The sequence below is a fragment of the Perca fluviatilis genome, chromosome 6 (genome assembly GCF_010015445.1).
Source record: "Perca fluviatilis chromosome 6, GENO_Pfluv_1.0, whole genome shotgun sequence".
In the NCBI taxonomy this organism is placed as follows: domain Eukaryota; kingdom Metazoa; phylum Chordata; class Actinopteri; order Perciformes; family Percidae; genus Perca; species Perca fluviatilis.
Genome location: NC_053117.1, coordinates 42,371,259 through 42,392,322, shown reverse-complemented (window position 1 = coordinate 42,392,322; position 21,064 = coordinate 42,371,259). Strand labels below are relative to the sequence as shown.

At 41.7% G+C, this 21,064-nt stretch overlaps 2 protein-coding genes across 2 annotated transcripts in view; both read right to left on the bottom strand.

Annotated features, from left to right (window-relative positions):
* The window catches only part of LOC120560243 (scavenger receptor cysteine-rich type 1 protein M130-like), a 37,843-nt gene extending 19,654 nt beyond the window's left edge, over window positions 1-18,189 (bottom strand). Inside the window, exons 1-3 of the mRNA XM_039802522.1 lie at window positions 18,110-18,189; window positions 17,875-18,000; window positions 8,664-8,696 (exon numbers count right to left, since the gene is read on the bottom strand). Of these exons, the coding sequence (XP_039658456.1) occupies window positions 8,664-8,696; window positions 17,875-17,914 (73 nt within the window). The 5' untranslated portion in view covers window positions 17,915-18,000; window positions 18,110-18,189. The remainder of the gene's footprint in view (window positions 1-8,663; window positions 8,697-17,874; window positions 18,001-18,109) is intronic.
* Window positions 1-21,064, bottom strand: part of LOC120560201 (scavenger receptor cysteine-rich type 1 protein M130-like) — a 97,633-nt gene that overhangs the window by 27,784 nt on the left and 48,785 nt on the right. The window lies entirely within an intron of this gene.

Genomic DNA, 21,064 nt, shown 5'->3' with positions numbered 1-21,064 from the left:
GTCGACACGTGTATCAGGTGTGATCTAGCATGTACCGATGATCTGTTCCACAAGAGATTTTTAAAAGAATTAAAAAGTCAAAGACAGACAGACAGACAGACAGACAGGCAGAGAGTCAGAAGACAAACAGACAGACAAAAAGATTGATAGTCAGACATACTGAGAGATAAACAGACATACAGAGGGACAAACAGACAGACAGTTTGAAACTTCCAGTAACAAGTCCACTTCTCTACACTTCAGGAGCCGGTTGCACCAACAGGGCTTACGCCTGGTCTTAAGGTAAGTAGGTCTTAACTCAGCATTCTAAGTCCGACCTAAAAGTTACGACAGTTACACCGTCCACGCTTAAGTCCTCTTCTCGCTAAGACCGGGCGTAAATCTTACACCCAGTCAGTAGCAGGCGTAAATTCAAAATCTAGGCCGTTAATAGCCGTTATCCGATAGATAATGTTTCTATAGTAACCACTTTGTAACCACATAACTAAAGACAGTATAGACATGGCGCGCCTTATACACAGATTTTACAATGAGCGGGCTTTTAGACGGGACAGAGTTATTAGGGACAGAAGCAATCCATTGGACATATACAATGATGAGGAGCTGATAGAGAGGTTTCGATTCTGTCGGAGGGATATATATGAACTTGTTGAAGAGCTGTCACCCGACTTACAGTATGTATCAAACCACAACGCAGCATTGACACCAGCGTTACAGCTGTTAATAGCGCTACGTTTTTATGCAAATGGTGCGTTTCAAAACACTGTTGGAGATATGATTAATGTCCACAAATCCACCGCATGTCGGGCAATCCGCAGAGTGTCACTGGCACTGAGCCGTCGCCTTCCGCGATCTGCTCACCTCCCCACTGAGGCCGAGTCTGCGGTGATGAAACTACCGATTTCCGCGGCCCCTCTGGCATTCCTGGTATTGTGGGCTACATCGATGGGACTCACGTCCGGATCCAGGCACCATCTGATCATGAGTATCTGTATGTCAACCGCCAAAGGGATACCATTCAATCAATGTGCAGATTGCTTGTGACGCCAATTATAAAATCTTTAATTTGGTGGCGAGATGGCCTGGATCTACCCATGCACGACGCATCCTCCGGGAGAGTGCGTTATACCAGGATTTCGAGGCTGGAAGAGTAAATGGGCTGCTTCCGGCGACAGTGGATACCCACTGAAACACTGGCTGATGACGCCTATAATTGCTCCGAGGACTGAGAGCAGAACGACGGTATAACACCATCCACACCACCACTAGGTCACTTCGTTGAGCGTTGCATCGGAGTCCTCAAGCGCAGGTAAAATCCTTTCCGCAGTGTCTGTTCCCCTATCCATGGTGCTGATGTAGTGCTGTCACTAGATCACTGAAAACTATATACATTGGCGGCTAGCAGTTGCTTCATATTTGTTAAAATATTATATTAGATTATGAAAAGTGAACAGTGAATTAAAGTGAATTTCGTTTTGGATAAATTGTATCTTAATTTTAATAAATTTTTCATAAACCAATTGCCTGTATTTAATAAATAAGAAGCAAATATAGCAATATAATTCAAAACGAAAAGACTACGAATATGGCGATCGTCAAAATAATCCCAAAAAATGTAATATTAAATATTTAGTGACCAAGTTTTGCTCATTTATTAATAGTGAAAAAGTGACACATTTAGGTTTTACAGTAATCATTGACTATTTTTTCTAGGTTTCATTGTCTTCATGGAGAGATGCGGATGCACCCTGAGCGAGTCTGCACCGTAATAGCAGCGTGCACTGTCCTCCACAACATCTGTGTCACCAAGAGGATCCCTCTTCCTAGGCAACACCATCAGCCGGTGCCGGAGGAAGGTATCAGACCCTGTGGACCATGCAGGGCATGACGATGTCGGTGGACGACTAGTCCGTACACGCATTATTAATGCTTTATAAATGTTAAAAATAATTCTGCCAATTATCTGCAGGTTGTAAACCATAATAAGCCACAAAGAAAGTCCAGTTGGTCTATAATAAACTTTTTTTTTTTTATTGTCATTGATTCATTGTACAGAATTTGCCATTAGGCTTATTTACAGAATTACAAAAGACCGCCCATCCTCTTCAGAAATAGGCGAAGATGACGTGTTTCTCTGTTGTTGGAGCAACTGTATTTCTAAGAATATTTTTTGTTTTTCAAGTTCCAACTTTTCTTGCTCGGTCTGTAATTTTTTTGTTTCAGTCTCCACTCTAACAATTTCCTTCTCAAGAAGTGTCTGCTGAAGATTATCCAGCCTCCTCATCCGTTTCACCGGCGGTGCACCGCTGCTAAGTTCGTGAGAACTTTGTGTAGTGACTGGGTACTCCATCAAGTCTAAAAATACAGATAATATGTTATAGGCCTATTGTTATAAGACAACTACTAAAACTGTTATTCTAGGCTACTCTAATATATAGGCTACACACCTTCACAAATCACACTCTCGCTTGAGTGATCGACATCCATCTCTGGAGAGACAGCAGTTTCTTCCATGTCGGTACCGCCACTTTCCGCACCGACCAAACCAATAAAAGCCGGGGAATCCTCTCCAAAGATATCCACAATGATGGTACTGTACACGGAAGTTTTTGGGGGAGGACCCCCGCCGGTCGGGTGGTGTTTTTTTGCAGACAAATCTGTTTTTGCTTTGCTCAGGAGGTCTTTCCACTTCTTTCTTACATCGCTTTCTGTCCGAAGGCAGCCGGAGTCAGAGCAATCGTTAATCGCCTCTGTTATCTGTCTCCATGTTGTTTGTTTTTTCTTGTTTGTTATTGTATTTGATTGCTTGGCAGTCAGTGTGAGTCTGTGCTGACTGTACAGCTCTATTAACTTTCGTATCTCAATGTCGGTGAAATTTTCTTTTCTTTTTCTTTGCTCCTCCATTGATACGGCTAACGTTACAAGTTAACAAAACGGAAGATAGTTTACAGCGTAACCTAGCAACGTTACAGCGTAACCTAGCAACGCACGCTGCTGGTCAACAACACATGGACGCGCAACACTAAGACCAGGCGTAGTTGAGCCTAGGCTTAAGTTTGGTTGGTGCAACAGATGTTAGGTCAACTCTAAAGACTGGTCTTAACTAAGACCTACTTAGCAGTTAGGACCAGGCTTAGTAAAGCCCTGTTGGTGCAACCGGCTCAGGATGTCATTGTCCTGGATAACTTTACAGTTCAGTCCAATGGAAACCACTGACTGTCACTGGGACAGAGGAAGGAGCACACACACGAGTATATAATGTAGGTCATTGTGAGCACACTAATGTATTATTCTTCAATTCTGTCTGCAATGTCACTCTTTGGGACTAATGTGCATCGTCAATTTGGTCCACTGAAAGTTCTGTTTTTTCCGCTGACAGACTCCGATTATTATTCTAAGTGTCTGACAACATTATGAAAGGATCCCTACAGAGATAGACCTTTAAAACCTCTTTAAGACCTTTCTGTTAAACCAGAAACAGCTCTGAGGTCGCTAACACTAGACCCAACAGACTCCACACACACACACACAAACACACATACATACATACATACATACATACATACATATATATATATATATATATATATATATATACTGTATATGTATATATACACACACACACACACACACACACACATATATACACATTTATATATACACACACACACACAGACACACAGACACACAATCACTCTCACACACAAACACACTAACACACACACACACACATACACACACACAGACGGACACACACTCACACACACACACACACACACAGACACACACACCACACACAAACACCTACACACACACACATTCTCACACACATACACGCAGACACACAAACACACTCTCTCACACACACACACACACACACACACACACACACACACAGATACAGACACACACACACACACTCCTACACACATTGTCACACAGATACATACACACAAACACAAACACACACAGACACACACACACAAACACAATCACACACAGACACACACACAGATACAGACACAGACACACACGCACAGACACTCACACACACACACACACACACACACACACATACACAGATACACACAATGACGGACACACACACAGACGGACACACACTCTCACACACACACACACACACACACACACAAACACACACGCACGCACACACACACAGACACACAGACACACACTCACTCTCACACACAAACACACACACACACATGCAGACGGACACACACTCACACACAGAGACACACACACACCACACACAAACACCTACACAAACACATTCTCACACACATACACACACGCAGACACACAAACACACTCTCACACACACACACATAGATAAAGACACAGACAGACACAGATACAGACACAGACAGACACACACACACACACACACACACACACACACACACACACAGACACAGACACACACACACACACACACACCTACACACATTGTCACACAGATACATACACACACAAACACAGACACACACGCACACACACACAGACACACAGACAAACATACATACATACACTCAGACACACACACACACACACACACAGATACAGACACAGACACACACACAGACACACAGACACACACACACAAAGACGGACACACACACACACACACACACACACACACACACACACACTCACACACACACACACACACACACAGACAAACATACACACAGACACACACACACATTGTCACACACATACATACACACACACAGACACGCAGACACACACAATCACACACAGAAAGACACAAACACACACACACACACACAGCCCTTCCCCTCCGTGCATTGAAGGAAGAGAAGGAGAGGAGGAGCATCCATCATGATTCTGTAGAGGTGAAGACATCTGAATGGGTTGGCCTGGTGGATTTTGTGAAGGTGTTTGATTAATATTATTAGCATCTTTAAAGGTCCCATGAAATGGTGCTCTTTGCATGCTTTTATATAGACCTTAGTGGTCCCCTAATACTGTATCTGAAGTCTCTTTTATATAGACCTTAGTGGTCCCCTAATACTGTATCTGAAGTCTCTTTTATATAGACCTTAGTGGTCCCCTAATACTGTATCTGAAGTCTCTTTTATATAGACCTTAGTGGTCCCCTAATACTGTATCTGAAGTCTCTTTTATATAGACCTTAGTGGTCCCCTAATACTGTATCTGAAGTCTCTTTTATATAGACCTTAGTGGTCCCCTAATACTGTATCTGAAGTCTCTTTTATATAGGCCTTAGTGGTCCCCTAATACTGTATCTGAAGTCTCTTTCCCGAAATTCAGCTTTGGTGCAGAATTACAGCCACTAGAGCCAGTCCCACAATGAGCTTTCCTTAGGATGTGCCATTTCTGTGTCTGAAGCTGTTGAGGAGGAGAGAGGGGGGGGCAAGGTGGAGGGTGGGGGTGTGGCCTTGACCAACTGCCACGTTGCTTGTTTGAAAGCCATGATGTCTCTCTCTCTATCTTGGTGGGCCAAATTCTCTGGGTGGACAAAGTAGAGAAAGGGGAGGTAACCTTGCTCCTTATGACCTCATAACAAGCAGATTCCAAAATGGCTCATCTGAGCTTTCATTTTCTCAAAGGCAGAGCAGGATACCCAGGGCTCGGTATACACCTATCACCATTTCTAGCCACTGGGGGACCATAGGCAGGCTGGGGGAACTCATATTAATGTTAAAAAACCTCATAAAGTGAAATTTTCATGCAATGGGACCTTTAATATTTAATATAGTAAAGTTCTGTGTAACAAACTATTATTAAATGAAGGAATTATTGTGAAACCCCCCAGTCAGACACAGGGCGACCGCTACCACAAGTTTTCTAATCTTTGGGAAACCCTAAAAAACAGGAACATATGGTCCAGGTTGAAAAACAGTAGTTACCCTTTAAAGTACAAAGTGAGAAATAATAAACTTCCTGGTAACATTCAACAAATGTTCCAGGACAGAGAGGGGGGGGTCTATGATTTAAAAGTAAACTTAATGTAAAACAACCGTATGCCCCCACTACTCTGGAAGGATTTAGATTCTTCCTACTTTCTTTCAGACTAAATTATTTATTCAACAGTTTTTATTTATTTAGCTTTTTCTTTTTTACAGTGAAATACTTTCTTTTATTTTAAGTTTTTGTTGTCTATTTTTGTATGTTGTTCGAAATAAAAACATTAATTAATTAATTCATTGATTCATTGATTTATTTATTTATTTAATCATTCATTCATTCATGTCTTTGATGGGCTTACCTGAACAGGTGAGATGAAGGACGGTGTTAGAGGAATATGATGATGCAGCACACTCCCTCAGAGCAGATCCAGACTCAACACAGCCAGACCTGATCTCCCACATAGATCTGCCTGAGGACTTTTCTATCTCTACAGAAACAGCAGAGCCACAGTCTGACTCTCTGCAGGCAGCAGCTGCTGTCTTCAGGGTCCAGCCAGAGTAACGGTCATTCACTGATCTCCATTCTCCGTTATATTTCACCTCCAGTGATCCTCCACAGCGACTGGCTCCTCCCACCAACCTGACAGCATCAGGCTCTGAACAGAAAACAGAGAGTCATCAGCAAAAGAACAAAGTGAGTTTCATTAGAACAGAAATGAACCAAATCAGAGCTGCAGCTCCTCTTCTACCTGAGCAGGTGAGTCCAACAGCTTTTCCAGGTGAGCAGGTGTTTCTATCTGAACCTGAGCTGCTACAGTCCAGGAGAGCAGACTCATGGCCTCCACACTGGAACTCTTTGGTCCTCATTGGAGGCTCCACTTCTCCATAGAGCGCCCCCTGGAGGACTGAAAGAGCCCCACAGCCAAGCTCCCTACAGACCACCTCTGCATCCTGCTGGTCAAAGTCATCTTCACACACTGAGGACCAGCACTGGGTAGACTGGTTAGTCTTCACCTCCAGTCTGCCTGAGCACAGACTGGTCCCATTCACCAGCCTGACAGAGTCTGGAGAGATGATAGAAGATACAATAGAGAGAGAGAAAAGACACCAGACGTCATGAACAACAGAACTCATCTTTATACCGTGGTCACACCGCCCGGGTAAAGTGTGAATTCGGAGAAGTGATAACATACAAACTCAATAGAAATACGCAAATTGACGAAATTTGTGTCACACAAGCCGGTGCCGTGTATTTGTGTGAGTTGAAATATTTGAACTGTAGAAAGAAATGTGTGTGACGCTGTGTCTTTAAAGTGTTTAGATCCTCCTGATGTCCTCACGTTGAAGCAGAAATGGAGGAACAGATGATTGTAGCTGTCTGTAGCTCCTCATTATTTACAGACACACTAACACACACACACACACACAGATACAGACACAGACACACAGAAACACACACATGCAGACACACACACACACACACACACACAGACGGAAACATACACATACACACACAGACACAGAATCACAGACAGACACACACACACACACACAGACACACACACCTACACACGCCCATATACACACACCCATATACACACACACTCACACACACAACTACACACACACACACACACATATATACACACACACCTCTACACACACAGACACACGCAGACACAGATGCATACACACACACCCATAAACACACACACACACACACACACACACACACACACACACACAGACACACACAGACACAGAATCACAGACAGACAAACACACACAGACACACACACCTACACACGCCCATATACACACACACTCACACACACAACTACACACACACACATATATACACACACACCTCTACACACACAGACACACGCAGACACAGATGCATACACACACACACCCATATACACACACACTCACACACACAACTACACACACACATATACACACACACACCTCTACACACACACACAAACACACACAGACACACGCAGACACAGATGCATACACAGATCATCACTACAAACAAACAGCCACACACACAAAAACAAAACAAACACACACCACACAGACTACACACACTACCAACTACACAACACACACAACTACAAAACACACACACACACACACACAAACACAAACACACACACACACAGACTCACACACACACAGACACACACACAGACGGAAACACACACACACACACTCACACTCACAGACAGTGAAATACTTTGTGTCTTTTATTTTAAGTTCTTGTTGTTTATTTTTGTATGTTGTTCAAAATAAAAACATTAATTCATTCATTCATTCATTCATTCATGTCTTTGATGGGTTTACCTGAGCAGGTGAGATGAAGGAAGGAGGAAGAGGAATCTGATACAGCACACTCTCTCAGAGCACATCCAGACTCAACACAGTCAGACCAGATCCACCACACAGATCTGTATGAGGACTCTTCTCTCTCTACTACAGAAACAGCAGAGCCACAGTCTGACTCTCTGCAGGCAGCAGCTGCTGTCTTCAGGGTCCAGCCAGAGTAACGTCCCTCCACTGGTCTCCATTCTCCTTCATGTTTCACCTCCAGTTTTCCTCTACAGCGACTGGCTCCTCCCACCAACCTGAAAGACTCTGAACAGAAACCAGAGAGTCATCAGCAGAATGAGTTAATTTAATTAAAAAGATGAAAGTGTAAATGCTGATTCTTTATTGGTCTTTTCTGTCTCTGTGTACCTGTTGAGTTGAGTTCTCCTTCAGCCTGGAGTCCTGAGGAGAAATCAGAAGGTAAACATCAGTAGAAGCACACACACACACACACACACACACACACACACACACACACACACACACACACACATACATACACACACACAACAACACACATAGATACACAACACAACACACACAAAAAACACAAACACAACACAATACACACACAAACACAGAGTCACAAACACACACACAAAGAGACACAAACACACATAAAGACACACACAAACACATACATTCTCACACAGACACACAACAGTACTTGAGTAAAAGTTTAAAGTGCTCTATCAAAAAAGTGACTTGAGTAGAAGTAGAAGTTCTCTTTAAGCACAACACATAAGTAGAAGTACAAAAGTATTCAACATTTTTTGTACTTAAGTATTGCAAGTAGTTTATTTTAAAATCTACTACTCAAGTACTGAAGGTAAAAGTACAAGTATTGTGTTATTTAGTTATTAAAGAAAGCAGTCAAAAGTTTGAATACCATATTGTTTATATTATTTCCAATGTTTAGCCTAAGGCCGTAGCAAAAGGAATTAACAAATATTAATTAAATGATATTAAAAATAACAAATTTTAACAAATACTGAAAAAGAATATACAATTATCACACTGTGCAAGTAAAATGAACATCCTCTCCAGCACAGTAACCATTAAAGCCCCAAAAAACATATCAAACACTAGCTAGTAACGTGTGATGAACAGGAAAGTTAGCAATCTAGCAACATCCAGATAAACTAGATCAGCTTCACATCACAGGGTCAAACATCCAGATAAACTAGATCAGCTTCACATCACAGGGTCAAACATCCAGATAAACTAGATCAAATTCACATCACAGGGTCAAACATCCAGATAAACTAGATCAGCTTCACATCACAGGGTCAAACATCCAGATAAACTAGATCAGCTTCACATCACAGGGTCAAACATCCAGATAAACTAGATCAGCTTCACATCACAGGGTCAAACATCCAGATAAACTAGATCAGCTTCACATCACAGGGTCAAACATCCAGATAAACTAGATCAGCTTCACATCACAGGGTCAAACATCCAGATAAACTAGATCAAATTCACATCACAGGGTCAAACATCCAGATAAACTAGATCAGCTTCACATCACAGGGTCAAACATCCAGATAAACTAGATCAGCTTCACATCACAGGGTCAAACATCCAGATAAACTAGATCAGCTTCACATCACAGGGTCAGACATCCAGATAAACTAGATCAGCTTCACATCACAGGGTCAAACATCCAGATAAACTAGATCAGCTCTACATCACAGGGTCAAACATCCAGATTAACTAGATCAGCTTCACATCACAGGGTCAAACATCCAGATAAACTAGATCAGCTTCACATCACAGGGTCAAACATCCAGATAAACTAGATCAGCTTCACATCACAGGGTCAAACGGTTAACATTCAGGACTCACTGCAGACTCAAACAACTCAGGACTAGCTGAACAATGGCTAAATAGAAAGAGTACAAACTTACATCTTCTCTGACTTCTGAAAGGCAACCGTAATGAGAAGAAACACTGCGCGATCTCGGGGATTTCTTACGTAATTAGCGTACATAACTAACGTAGCCGTAACCAGAGGTTAAATTGGGCCGGAGCTCAGCTCCGTCTCCTTCAGCACCAAACATTTTGCCGGGGCTTCAGCCCCGAATGTTTTGAGTGTAACCCTGAATGTATTTTGAATGTATTTTGAAAAGTTGACTGATATGAATATAATAATGAATACTATGAAACTGGACGTCGCTTTGTGTCACGTCTCGCTGTAAAAAGCGGTGCAGCTTCAGGTATATGGATGCGCTCTGCTGTCGACATGCTGCGGCCGATGGGTCGTGTTCCGTGCATTTCTGCCTTAAGTTTTGGGTTTCCACCTCCGATGTAGAGCAGCGTAGGCTACAGCCACTTCCCTAAACGTCTCAAACAGGGCTCTGGGTCTGTCAGAAGGTCTGAGGTCTACCGTATCAGCAGAGCAATCACGTAATGCAGACAGAAGACTATGGTGCAGGTAGATTATTTTCTGAAATATAGGGACTTTATTCTTGTAGGCTAATAGCCTATTATAACTTTATTTTTCACAAAATACGACTCCTCCAAATCTCAGAGAACACAGATGGGATGAGTTATATTTTGAATGTGCACAAAGTTTTGGACATGAGCAGAAATCCTACTTAAACATCTGAAATATTAAGTCCAGGGGTTTATTAATAAATTAAATGAATAATGTATCACTGAGGTGAATAATAGTCATATGCACATTTACGGAGGTTACTTCCCCAACAAAATATGCAAGAGAGGGAATAAATGATGCATAAGCTACATGTGTGCTGACTCAGATATAATTTGAAAAGTCGATCTAAAAGAGAATAAATAGATGAAAGCAATACAGAATGCCTGGCACAGCCTTACTGCAATATTTTCCATTATCTTTTTATATTTGGATTGTAATATAATATTGCCATTTACATAAAGATATTTCAGGCATATTTAATTAGAAAAAGGGAGAAATAGGTGCATAAAAATTCATCAAAATGCAGGAAATGAAGTGTTTAATGCTAAATAAAATTCTGGGGGTGGACCCCCAGACGCCCACATCATAAGTCAGCACACAAATCTAGAAGCAAGACCCTGTCCTTTGGGTTGCCAGGCCAGTTATGATTAGAGCAAATGTTGGTGCCATCTAACAAACTGGAAGCTAAAATGAACATACACTGGCTATTAACAAGCTGGGCAAGCCAATCACTGTTAAAAAGGCTCTAATAGTGGTGGTTTCTGATTCTCTTAAAGGTCCCATGACATGGTGTTCTTTGGATGCTTTCATTTAGACCTTAGTGGTCCCCTAATACTGTATCTGAGGTCTCTTTTATATAGGCCTTAGTGGTCGCCTAATACTGTATCTGAAGTCTCTTTTATATAGACCTTAGTGGTCCCCTAATACTGTATCTGAAGTCTCTTTTATATAGGCCTTAGTGGTCCCCTAATACTGTATCTGAAGTATCTTTTATATAAACCTTAGTGGTCCCCTAATACTGTATCTGAAGTCTCTTTTATATAGGCCTTAGTGGTCCCCTAATACTGTATCTGAAGTCTCTTTTATATAGGCCTTAGTGGTCCCCTAATACTGTATCTGAAGTCTCTTTTATATAGACCTTAGTGGTCCCCTGATACTGTATCTGAAGTCTCTTTTATATAGACCTTAGTGGTCCCCTAATACTGTATTAGAGAAAGAGAAAGGGGAGGTAACCTTGCTCCTTATGACCTCATAAGGAGAAGATTCCTGATTGGTCCATCTGAGCTTTCATTTTCTCAAAGTCAGAGCAGGATACCCAGGGCTCGGTTTACACCTATCACCATTTCTAGTCACTGGGGGATCATAGGCAGGCTGGGGGGGGACTCATATTAATGTTAAAAAAACTCATAAAGTGACATTTTCATGCCATGGGACCTTTAAATCAACATAATTTTCTTGTTTAAAAAGATGTTTACATATTTGCCAACCAATATTTTCAAACATGTTGGATTTCATACATTTTCCAAGGGTGAAATCCGTTGCCTGCCTGTTAACATTAGCCTATAAAAAGGTAAAAAAAAATAATAATAAAGCAAGTGAATTGTAAAGTATTTATCTTTGTTTGAATAACTAATCAATACTTTACATATTATTACTGGAAAAAGAGCCCCTTTGATGTAAAAACACATTAAGTCATTTTACATATTAACGACCATTCCCCGTAAATAAGGGCTCCCCCTCCCAACAAAAGCCAATTTAACCACTGGCCGTAACTAACGTACGTAACTAACGTAGCCGTAACTAACGTAGCCGTAACTAATGTACGTAACTAACGTAGCCGTAACTAACGTAGCCGTAACTAACGTACGTAACTAACGTAGCTGTAACTACACACACTATAACCTACACAGTCTCCAGTAACGAGTAACAATGCAGCACATAAAAATGTATCTGAGTAAAAATATTTCATTCATCGAAAATGTGTACTCAAGTAAAAGTGGAAGTAGGACAAAAACATAATACTCCAGTAGAGGACAGATACAGCCTTTTAATACTTAAGTCCTACAGTAGTGAAGTAATTCGACTTTGTTACTATAGGCTACAGCTCTGATTTTAATCATTTATTTATGTCCACATGAAGAAAAATGATACAGGGACACAAATATTACAGATGCAGTACAATACATACACAAACTCATGGACCAGTGGCACACAGCAGAGCTTCACAATATCACTTAACAAGCACAATACTCACTTCTTAAGGGTATAAGTAGCACAATACTCAGTTCTGAAGGGTATTAGCACAATACTCAGTTCTTAAGGGTATTAGTATCAGAAAGTATTAGTAGCAACGTCTCCGCCATATGTGGCTGCTGCCAATAATAGCAGATATGGCACATTACTTTGTAAGTTGGTTAAATTCAATGTTGGTCATCTTACTTTAAAAAAGTAATTAGTTACAGTTAGAAATTACTTCTCCCAAAAAGTAATTTAGTTAGTAACTCAGTTACCACACTGTAAAAGTAATTACTCAGCAAAGTAACTGTGACATTATTTTTTATGTTCTATAAAGCTATTACGTTCTATAACATCTTTAACGTCAAAAATGTTTATATTAACTGACTGAAGAATTAAAACACTATATACAGTATTTTAGAACATTTGGTATTTATTTGAACTCAATAGATTGCAGCCTGCCATATGATATGCATAGAAATAAGAACATATAAAAAATAAATATTGAAAAATCGAGTGTTGCTTTTTTTAACAGAGTGGCTCCGTCTCCTTCGCTGGAGCTCCCGCTAGCTGCATTTGGGCTTTGGTTAGCAGCAGCAACATGTGTCCTGTTAGCATGTGTTGATGTGAGGGGTTAGCATGTGTTGATGTGAGGTGTTAGCATGTGTTGATGTGGTGTTAGCATGTGTTGATGTGGTGTTAGCATGTGTTGATGTGAGGTGTTAGCATGTGTTGATGTGAGGTGTTAGCATGTGTTGATGTGAGGTGTTAGCATGTGTTGATGTGAGGTGTTAGCATGTGTTGATGTGAGGTGTTAGCATGTGTTGATGTGAGGTGTTAGCGTGTTGATGTGAGGTGTTAGCATGTGTTGATGTGAGGGGTTAGCATGTGTTGATGTGAGCGGTTAGCATGTGTTGATGTGAGCTGTTAGCATGTGTTGATGTGAGCTGTTAGCATGTGTTGATGTGAGCTGTTAGCATGTGTTGATGTGAGCTGTTAGCATGTGTTGATGGGAGGTAGCATGTGTTGATGTGAGGTGTTAGCATGTGTTGATGTGAGGTGTTAGCATGTGTTGATGTGAGGTGTTAGCATGTGTTGATGTGAGGTGTTAGCATGTGTTGATGTGAGGTGTTAGCATGTGTTGATGTGAGGTGTTAGCATGTGTTGATGTGAGGTGTTAGCATGTGTTGATGTGAGGTGTTAGCATGTGTTGATGTGAGGTGTTAGCATGTGTTGATGTGAGGTGTTAGCATGTGTTGATGTGAGGTGTTAGCATGTGTTGATGTGAGGTGTTAGTATGTGTTTATGTGAGGTGTTAGCATGTGTTGATGTGAGGTGTTAGCATGTGTTGATGTGAGGTGTTAGCATGTGTTGATGTGACGTTTTAGCATGTGTTGATGTGAGGTGTTAGCATGTGTTGATGTGGTGTTAGCATGTGTTGATGTGAGGTGTTAGTATGTGTTGATGTGAGGTGTTAGCATGTGTTGATGTGAGGTGTTAGCATGTGTTGATGTGAGGTGTTAGCATGTGTTGATGTGACGTTTTAGCATGTGTTGATGTGAGGTGTTAGCATGTGTTGATGTGAGGTGTTAGCATGTGTTGATGTGAGCTGTTAGCATGTGTTGATGTGAGCTGTTAGCATGTGTTGATGTGAGCTGTTAGCATGTGTTGATGTGAGCTGTTAGCATGTGTTGTTGTGAGGGGCTTCATAAGATATGAGTTGCTTGAGGGGGTGGTTGTGGTGGTGATTTTTTTTTTATTGGTCTTCTTAATGTTCTATCAGACTATAATTACTTGAGAGTCAAAAAAAACAAAACATACCATTAAAAAAATCTAGGTTTCATTAAAGTTGTGTGTTTTTTGAAAAGCGTGGCTATACGTGGCTAGGCTATATGTAGTTTGCTACTAGCATGGAGCCTGAAGTCGGACCCTCCCCCCACCGTGTGAAACACCAAAATCCTTCCTACATACATTGCAAAACGCTTTGTTTGCATCGTGGAAAACTGCAGTAATCCAGGGGTATTTCCCTACCCAGTCCTCCCCGTACCTGCAGAGACATTTTGGCTTTTTAGCTACGTGTTGATCTTGATCGGGTCCCAGGACACCAGCCTGAGCCTCCATTTAAAAAATGAATGAATGAAAATTTGCGTTGCAACTTGCAGCCAATGAGCAGCCGATGGGAGCTGGCTGCAGGATGACTCAATCACCACGAACAGTTTTTAATGTTCAGACTAGAACTACTCAAGAGTCAAAAAAATAAATAAAATACTCGAGAGTCTGCTTTTGAGACTTAGATCTAATTTTCGGGACAATTAGGGCAGGATTCGGGATTCGGGACAACTGCTTGGATTTCGGGACTGTCCCGAATTTTTCGGGACGTCTGGTCACCCTAGAACGCTACCTTTGAATTTCCCTGGCTCGTCGCCATTGTCGCTGTCTTGTGTTTAGCCTAGACAGTATATGGTGTTTAGTGGTAGTCAGAGCGTGCAGTGAGAGTGAGACAGTGGGAGCAGGGCATCCACACAGCCAGCCAATCATCATCACATTTGCAACGGTGTCATCACTTTTTTCTTCCCCCCCCCCCCCAGGTCGCAGCTGATGTGAAGCCAAAGCCTGACACCTCGCGCTTCATTCAACCAAATTGTAGTAACGCACCACTTTACATTCTCAGTAACGATAATGACGTTGCAACGATGGGAAAAGTAATTAATTAGATTACTCCGTTACTGAAAACATAACACCGTTAGTAACGCCGTTAGTAACGCCTTTACTCCCAACAATGGTTAAACCTCTTTTTAGCCATGCGGAGACACACACACACACACACACACACACACACACACACACACACACAAACAACACACACACACACACACACACACACAAACAACACACACACTTACAAACTCACACACACACACACACACACACTTACAAACTCACACACACATGTATCCACACACACACACACACACACACACACACACACAAACAACACACACACTTACAATCACACACACACACACACACGTTCCTATTTTAATGATCTGAAACGCAAGTAGCTTTGTGGGTGGATCTCGGGCGCTGTTGCTATGATGGCGGGATAAATGACTCTTGTGCCCGACGCAAATCTAAAATGGTTTGGTCTGAAGTAGCTAGGTGTGGTTTGGGCGTAATGTGAAAATAACCAATCAGAGCGTCAGCTCACATTCCCTTTAAGAGCAGGCGCGCTTGTTCCACACACACACACAGACACACACACACACAGACACACACACACACAGACACACACACACACACACACACAGACACACACACACACAGACACACACACACACACACACAGACACACGCGCTCCATCTCCCCCCCGCTCCATCTCCTCTCCCCACTCCATCTCCTCCCCCCCGCTCCATCTCCTCCCCCCGCCTCCATCTCCTCTAGCGCCACTGACTTTAGACTAGTACCACTGACTTTAGACTAGTACCACTGACTTTAGACTAGCACCACTGACTTTAGACTAGCACCACTGACTTTAGACTAGCGCCACTGACTTTAGACTAGCGCCACTGACTTTAGACTAGCGCCACTGACTTTAGACTAGCGCCACTGACTTTAGACTAGCGCCACTGACTTTAGACTAGCGCCACTGACTTTAGACTAGTACCACTGACTTCAGACTAGCACCACTGACTTTAGACTAGCGCCACTGACTTTAGACTAGCACCACTGACTTTAGACTAGCACCACTGACTTTAGACTAGCACCACTGACTTCAGACTAGCGCCACTGTTATTTGAAACTGCAAAATAGCACCGGGGAACGTTTGCGCCTGAACCCCCTCCTCTGTTGCAGAACCGCCCCCTGAAGGACAAGTTCATTACCTAATTTACCGAGGTGAGTCTGTGGAGTGCAAAGTCTGCTGTGCGTTGGGTGCAAAATAGGAAGGATACATGTTTTGGTGTACAAAGTCATTTGAGCTGGGTGCAAGATAGACGAGGCTAGCAGCAGCAGCGCCACGTCAGACACCTTTCTGGTTTTTAAAAGACAAAAAAATCCACACAGCCGACACGCAACAGAAACGCCACGCTCACGCCACGCTCACGCCACGCTCACACCATGCTCACGCCATGCATGCAGTCTGTCGCCGGCCTTAGCGTTAATATTCAGATATCAATCAGCTGTGATACGGCTGCAGGAGAGAGAACAGGAAACACAGATATCAGCCTGATCAACCCCCCCTCAGTAACACTGATCACATGCTGCAGCGCTTCCTGTAAAGCTGTCATGAGGAGGAGTCACCGCTAAACTTTCTGCACAATTTCCCGCTTATCTATAAAAACCACACAGATGATTACTGATTATCAGCAGGATCACAGAATCTGTCTGCGCAGAATTTTCCACAGACTTAAACACATTTAAAACATAAAAACAAGACTCCAAATATTAAATCTCTACCCCGAACAGAAAAACACTCGGCTAAATTCTTCAGACATTCATTCTGGATCATCTCTGATAACTGTTAAACAATCTGCAGATTCTGTTTGGTTCTGATGATGAGTAAAGTTATAATTTCTGATAGGTTATCATTAGTTCAGTCTTTTGTTAAATAATTAGGGTTAAGGTTGGATATTACAGAAATAACAACGGACTAAAAATAGAATCAGAAACGTGGTTTGATTTGATGAAAATCTGAAGGATTCTAACAATTTGACTAAATCCATTTTCCCTTTTTGTCTTTTCTTTCTCTGTCTCTGATTTAAAGATCGATATGTGAATATGAAATGTTTGAACACTACAACTGAAACGTTGGTGTGTTATAAAGCCACGAGGCACTTTGTGTGTCTGAGAGGAAATAAAGAATCAATAAATGATAAGAAGAGACGATGTTTAAAGCAGAGTGGTACCTGAGCTCCACAGCAGCAGCAGCAGCATCAGGTGGTCCATGTCCAGGTGGAGGGTCTCTCTGCGTCCGTCTTCCCGTCTGTCTGCTCTCTGCTCTGATCCTCACATGTGCTGTCCTCAGGTTGGATCTGCATACAGGAAGAGGTGGAGCTTTACTGGAATACATCTCATTTAGTCCGCGTCACCAACACTAATGTAATCTGAGTGCAGAATTAAACCACTCATGTAATGTTTTACCTGTTGCTTGGACCGATACATCATTTTTCTTAACTGTGTGTGTGAACATGAAACAACTAAATAAAAGCACTGCATATCTGTCTCTGTCTCGGCCTCGTTAAACTCCAGTCACCTGCTGGATTGCTGGCAGCTGGCTCTCGCTGATGCGGAACTGGATGTTGTAGTTTTAGGCTGGCGGCCATCTTGGTTGTAGGCTGTTGCAGCTACCGTGGCCGGACATTCCTCACATCCAGCACACGGCCTCTCAGGATGAATTTTGACAGAACTAAAGTAGGAAAAAGAGTGTGATTGTGTGTCTGTGTGTCTCTGATGGCTCCATTAAAGATGATGTTTCCACTCTGTGGACTGAAGGGAACTTCTTTGAACTGAATATCTGTGAAACTGATGCTCTGATAAGAAGCTGCTCACAGATGACAGATTGTAGGATTGTGGTTTCTGACATGTTCCATCAGATTAACGCTGGCACAGGCTCGTTGCCATGTGAACAGCAGATAGTCTTACACATGAAACTCAACTACAGCTTGACTAAACATTATACTGATTGGTGATCAAACTATTGATTATGTCAGGGATCAGCAACCTTTACTATCAACAGACTTTTTAGAGATCCAGCACGTTGCTCTGCTTCTGCAATCTTTTGGTTCTTTTTTTTTGTTATTTAACAGCAACTCACTGATAAAATAAGTTCTTGTTTTGATATTTGATATATCTTTTAAATAATTTAAATCTGACCATATGGCCTCATCAATAAACACGTTTTTGAATGTTGCTGATATTAAAGTATTGGTTAAGACACAATTTAGGGAAAATAAACAACCCATACCCAACCTGTGTAAAGACAGAACAATCAGTTCCACAGATGTGACGATCCATAGAAACACACAGAAAAAACACACAGGAAATGTCCTGAAGCTGTCACAGTGACCACACTTTGATCCCACACATCTGACAGGCCATCGTCTTTATTAGCACTACAGTACCCATGAGCCTCAGCTAGAGCTCTGGCTGTCACAATCAGGGCTGGGAATCGCTGCTGAGAGATTCTACAGTTGTACAAGGTTCCCTCTAATCTGCTGCATTATTAAAAGTATCAATCTTTAGATAAAAGCAGATTAATTCATGTACCTTTTATAATGGGGATTTAACAAGCATGAACACAAAATAAAGTTAAACTCTGCAGACTTTACAGTATGTGAGTTTTGTGACATTTCATTTAGATATCTGGAGGTCAGAGGTCAAGGGAGCCCTTTGAAAATGCCTCGCCAAAATAAAAGCCTAACTTTGGAGCCTATTTTGATCACTTCCCAACAAATTAGCATGGCATACAATAGTTGGTGCAAATTGCTTCCTTAGGTTTTCTACACTGCAAAAAAGCAACATCTTATCAAATATATCCCTCTTATTTCTAGTAGATAAATAACACAACAGCATATAAAGGAATCTCAATTGAGGATAACATTTAGTCAGTTTAACCACCATGTGATATCGTATGGCCGTCCCAAGTCTCTGAAGTTCCTGTCGTTATGAAGGAGTATTTACATGCTGCTCAACTCAAACACAACAGGCTTTCTGGGGACATTTTACACACAATGTAACAGTTTCCTGTCAGGACCAGTTTGGTCCAAAATCTTTCCCACACAATTTCTACTCAGACACTATAGTAATATAGACACATACTGTACAATGCAAACAACAATATACATATAGGGACATATCAACATAATATACAAAAATACAATATACAATAAGATATAATAAAAAACAAGATGTACACATGGAGTGGGTTGTAGAGTGCAAAAAGTAATAGTGCAGAGTAGTGTGCAAGATGCATATTAGAATGATATGTATGTAATGTGCAGAGAAGTGGTGAGTGGCCAAAGTGGGGATGACCCCACTCATCTGCAGTTCAGTAGTGTGATGCTTAAGACAACAAACCACTGCCCACAATGTTAGCCTACAGTTTCTTGTGGGGACCAGTTTTGTCCAATGCTTCACACACAGTTTCTACTCAGACACTGACAAAAGGTGTAGTGTGAGGACGACGCCAGCGTCCAGAAAACACTTATAATTAACTAAGAAAAACAGACCCTTAGCTGATTAAGACAATACAAATACCAAAACCTGACATAAAGAGACCGTAGAATGAAATCTGAAGTAATGAATATGAATGCACAAATCCAATCTGATCACTAACAAATAACAGTGCAGGAACTCTGGTTGAAATTATTTGATTTGCCTGCAGTTTCAACATAGCCTTAGATTGATACCTTCTATAAGATTCATATCCTAATCAATTCAAGAGATTTTTATACATTTTGCAACACCATGGGCCATTGTGTACACTGTGTAATGTGCAACATACTTGTGTTCTCCATGGCCATTCTTCACCCCCATAGTCATATGTAGTTTCCTCTCCTTTAATATTGAAATGAACACTCTTCTCTGAAGCATCAATATGTAAAATGGAAACATGAGAAAGGAGGAAATACAAACATCACAAAATATCACCACACAATCCGAGCCTCACTTAGAGAGTATAGTATAGGTACAAGTTGAAGTCTTACCACCATGTTTTCCCTTTCCACTTAAACACAAACATAAAAGCAGCACATGACGGGTGGTAAAGTTTTTGTCTTCCCTGGGATTCTGCATCATTTATAATATCTCCCCTGTATAACAAAATCTACTTTGCGGGGCGGCCTCTAGCTCACCCAATAAGAGAATTTGCCCCATGTTACCTGAGTCCTGCAGCAGTGCAGGTTTCAAATCTGACCTGCTACCCTTTGCTGCGTGTCATCCCCATCTTTCTCCCCCTTCCATATATATCCATTTTCAATAAATGGAAAAGCCCCCAAAACATTAACTTAAAAAAACAATCTACGTTGCAAATACACCACGTCCTGTCAAAGACAACAAAAGCGTTTTGAACATAACAGGAAAACCTGTACATTCTTT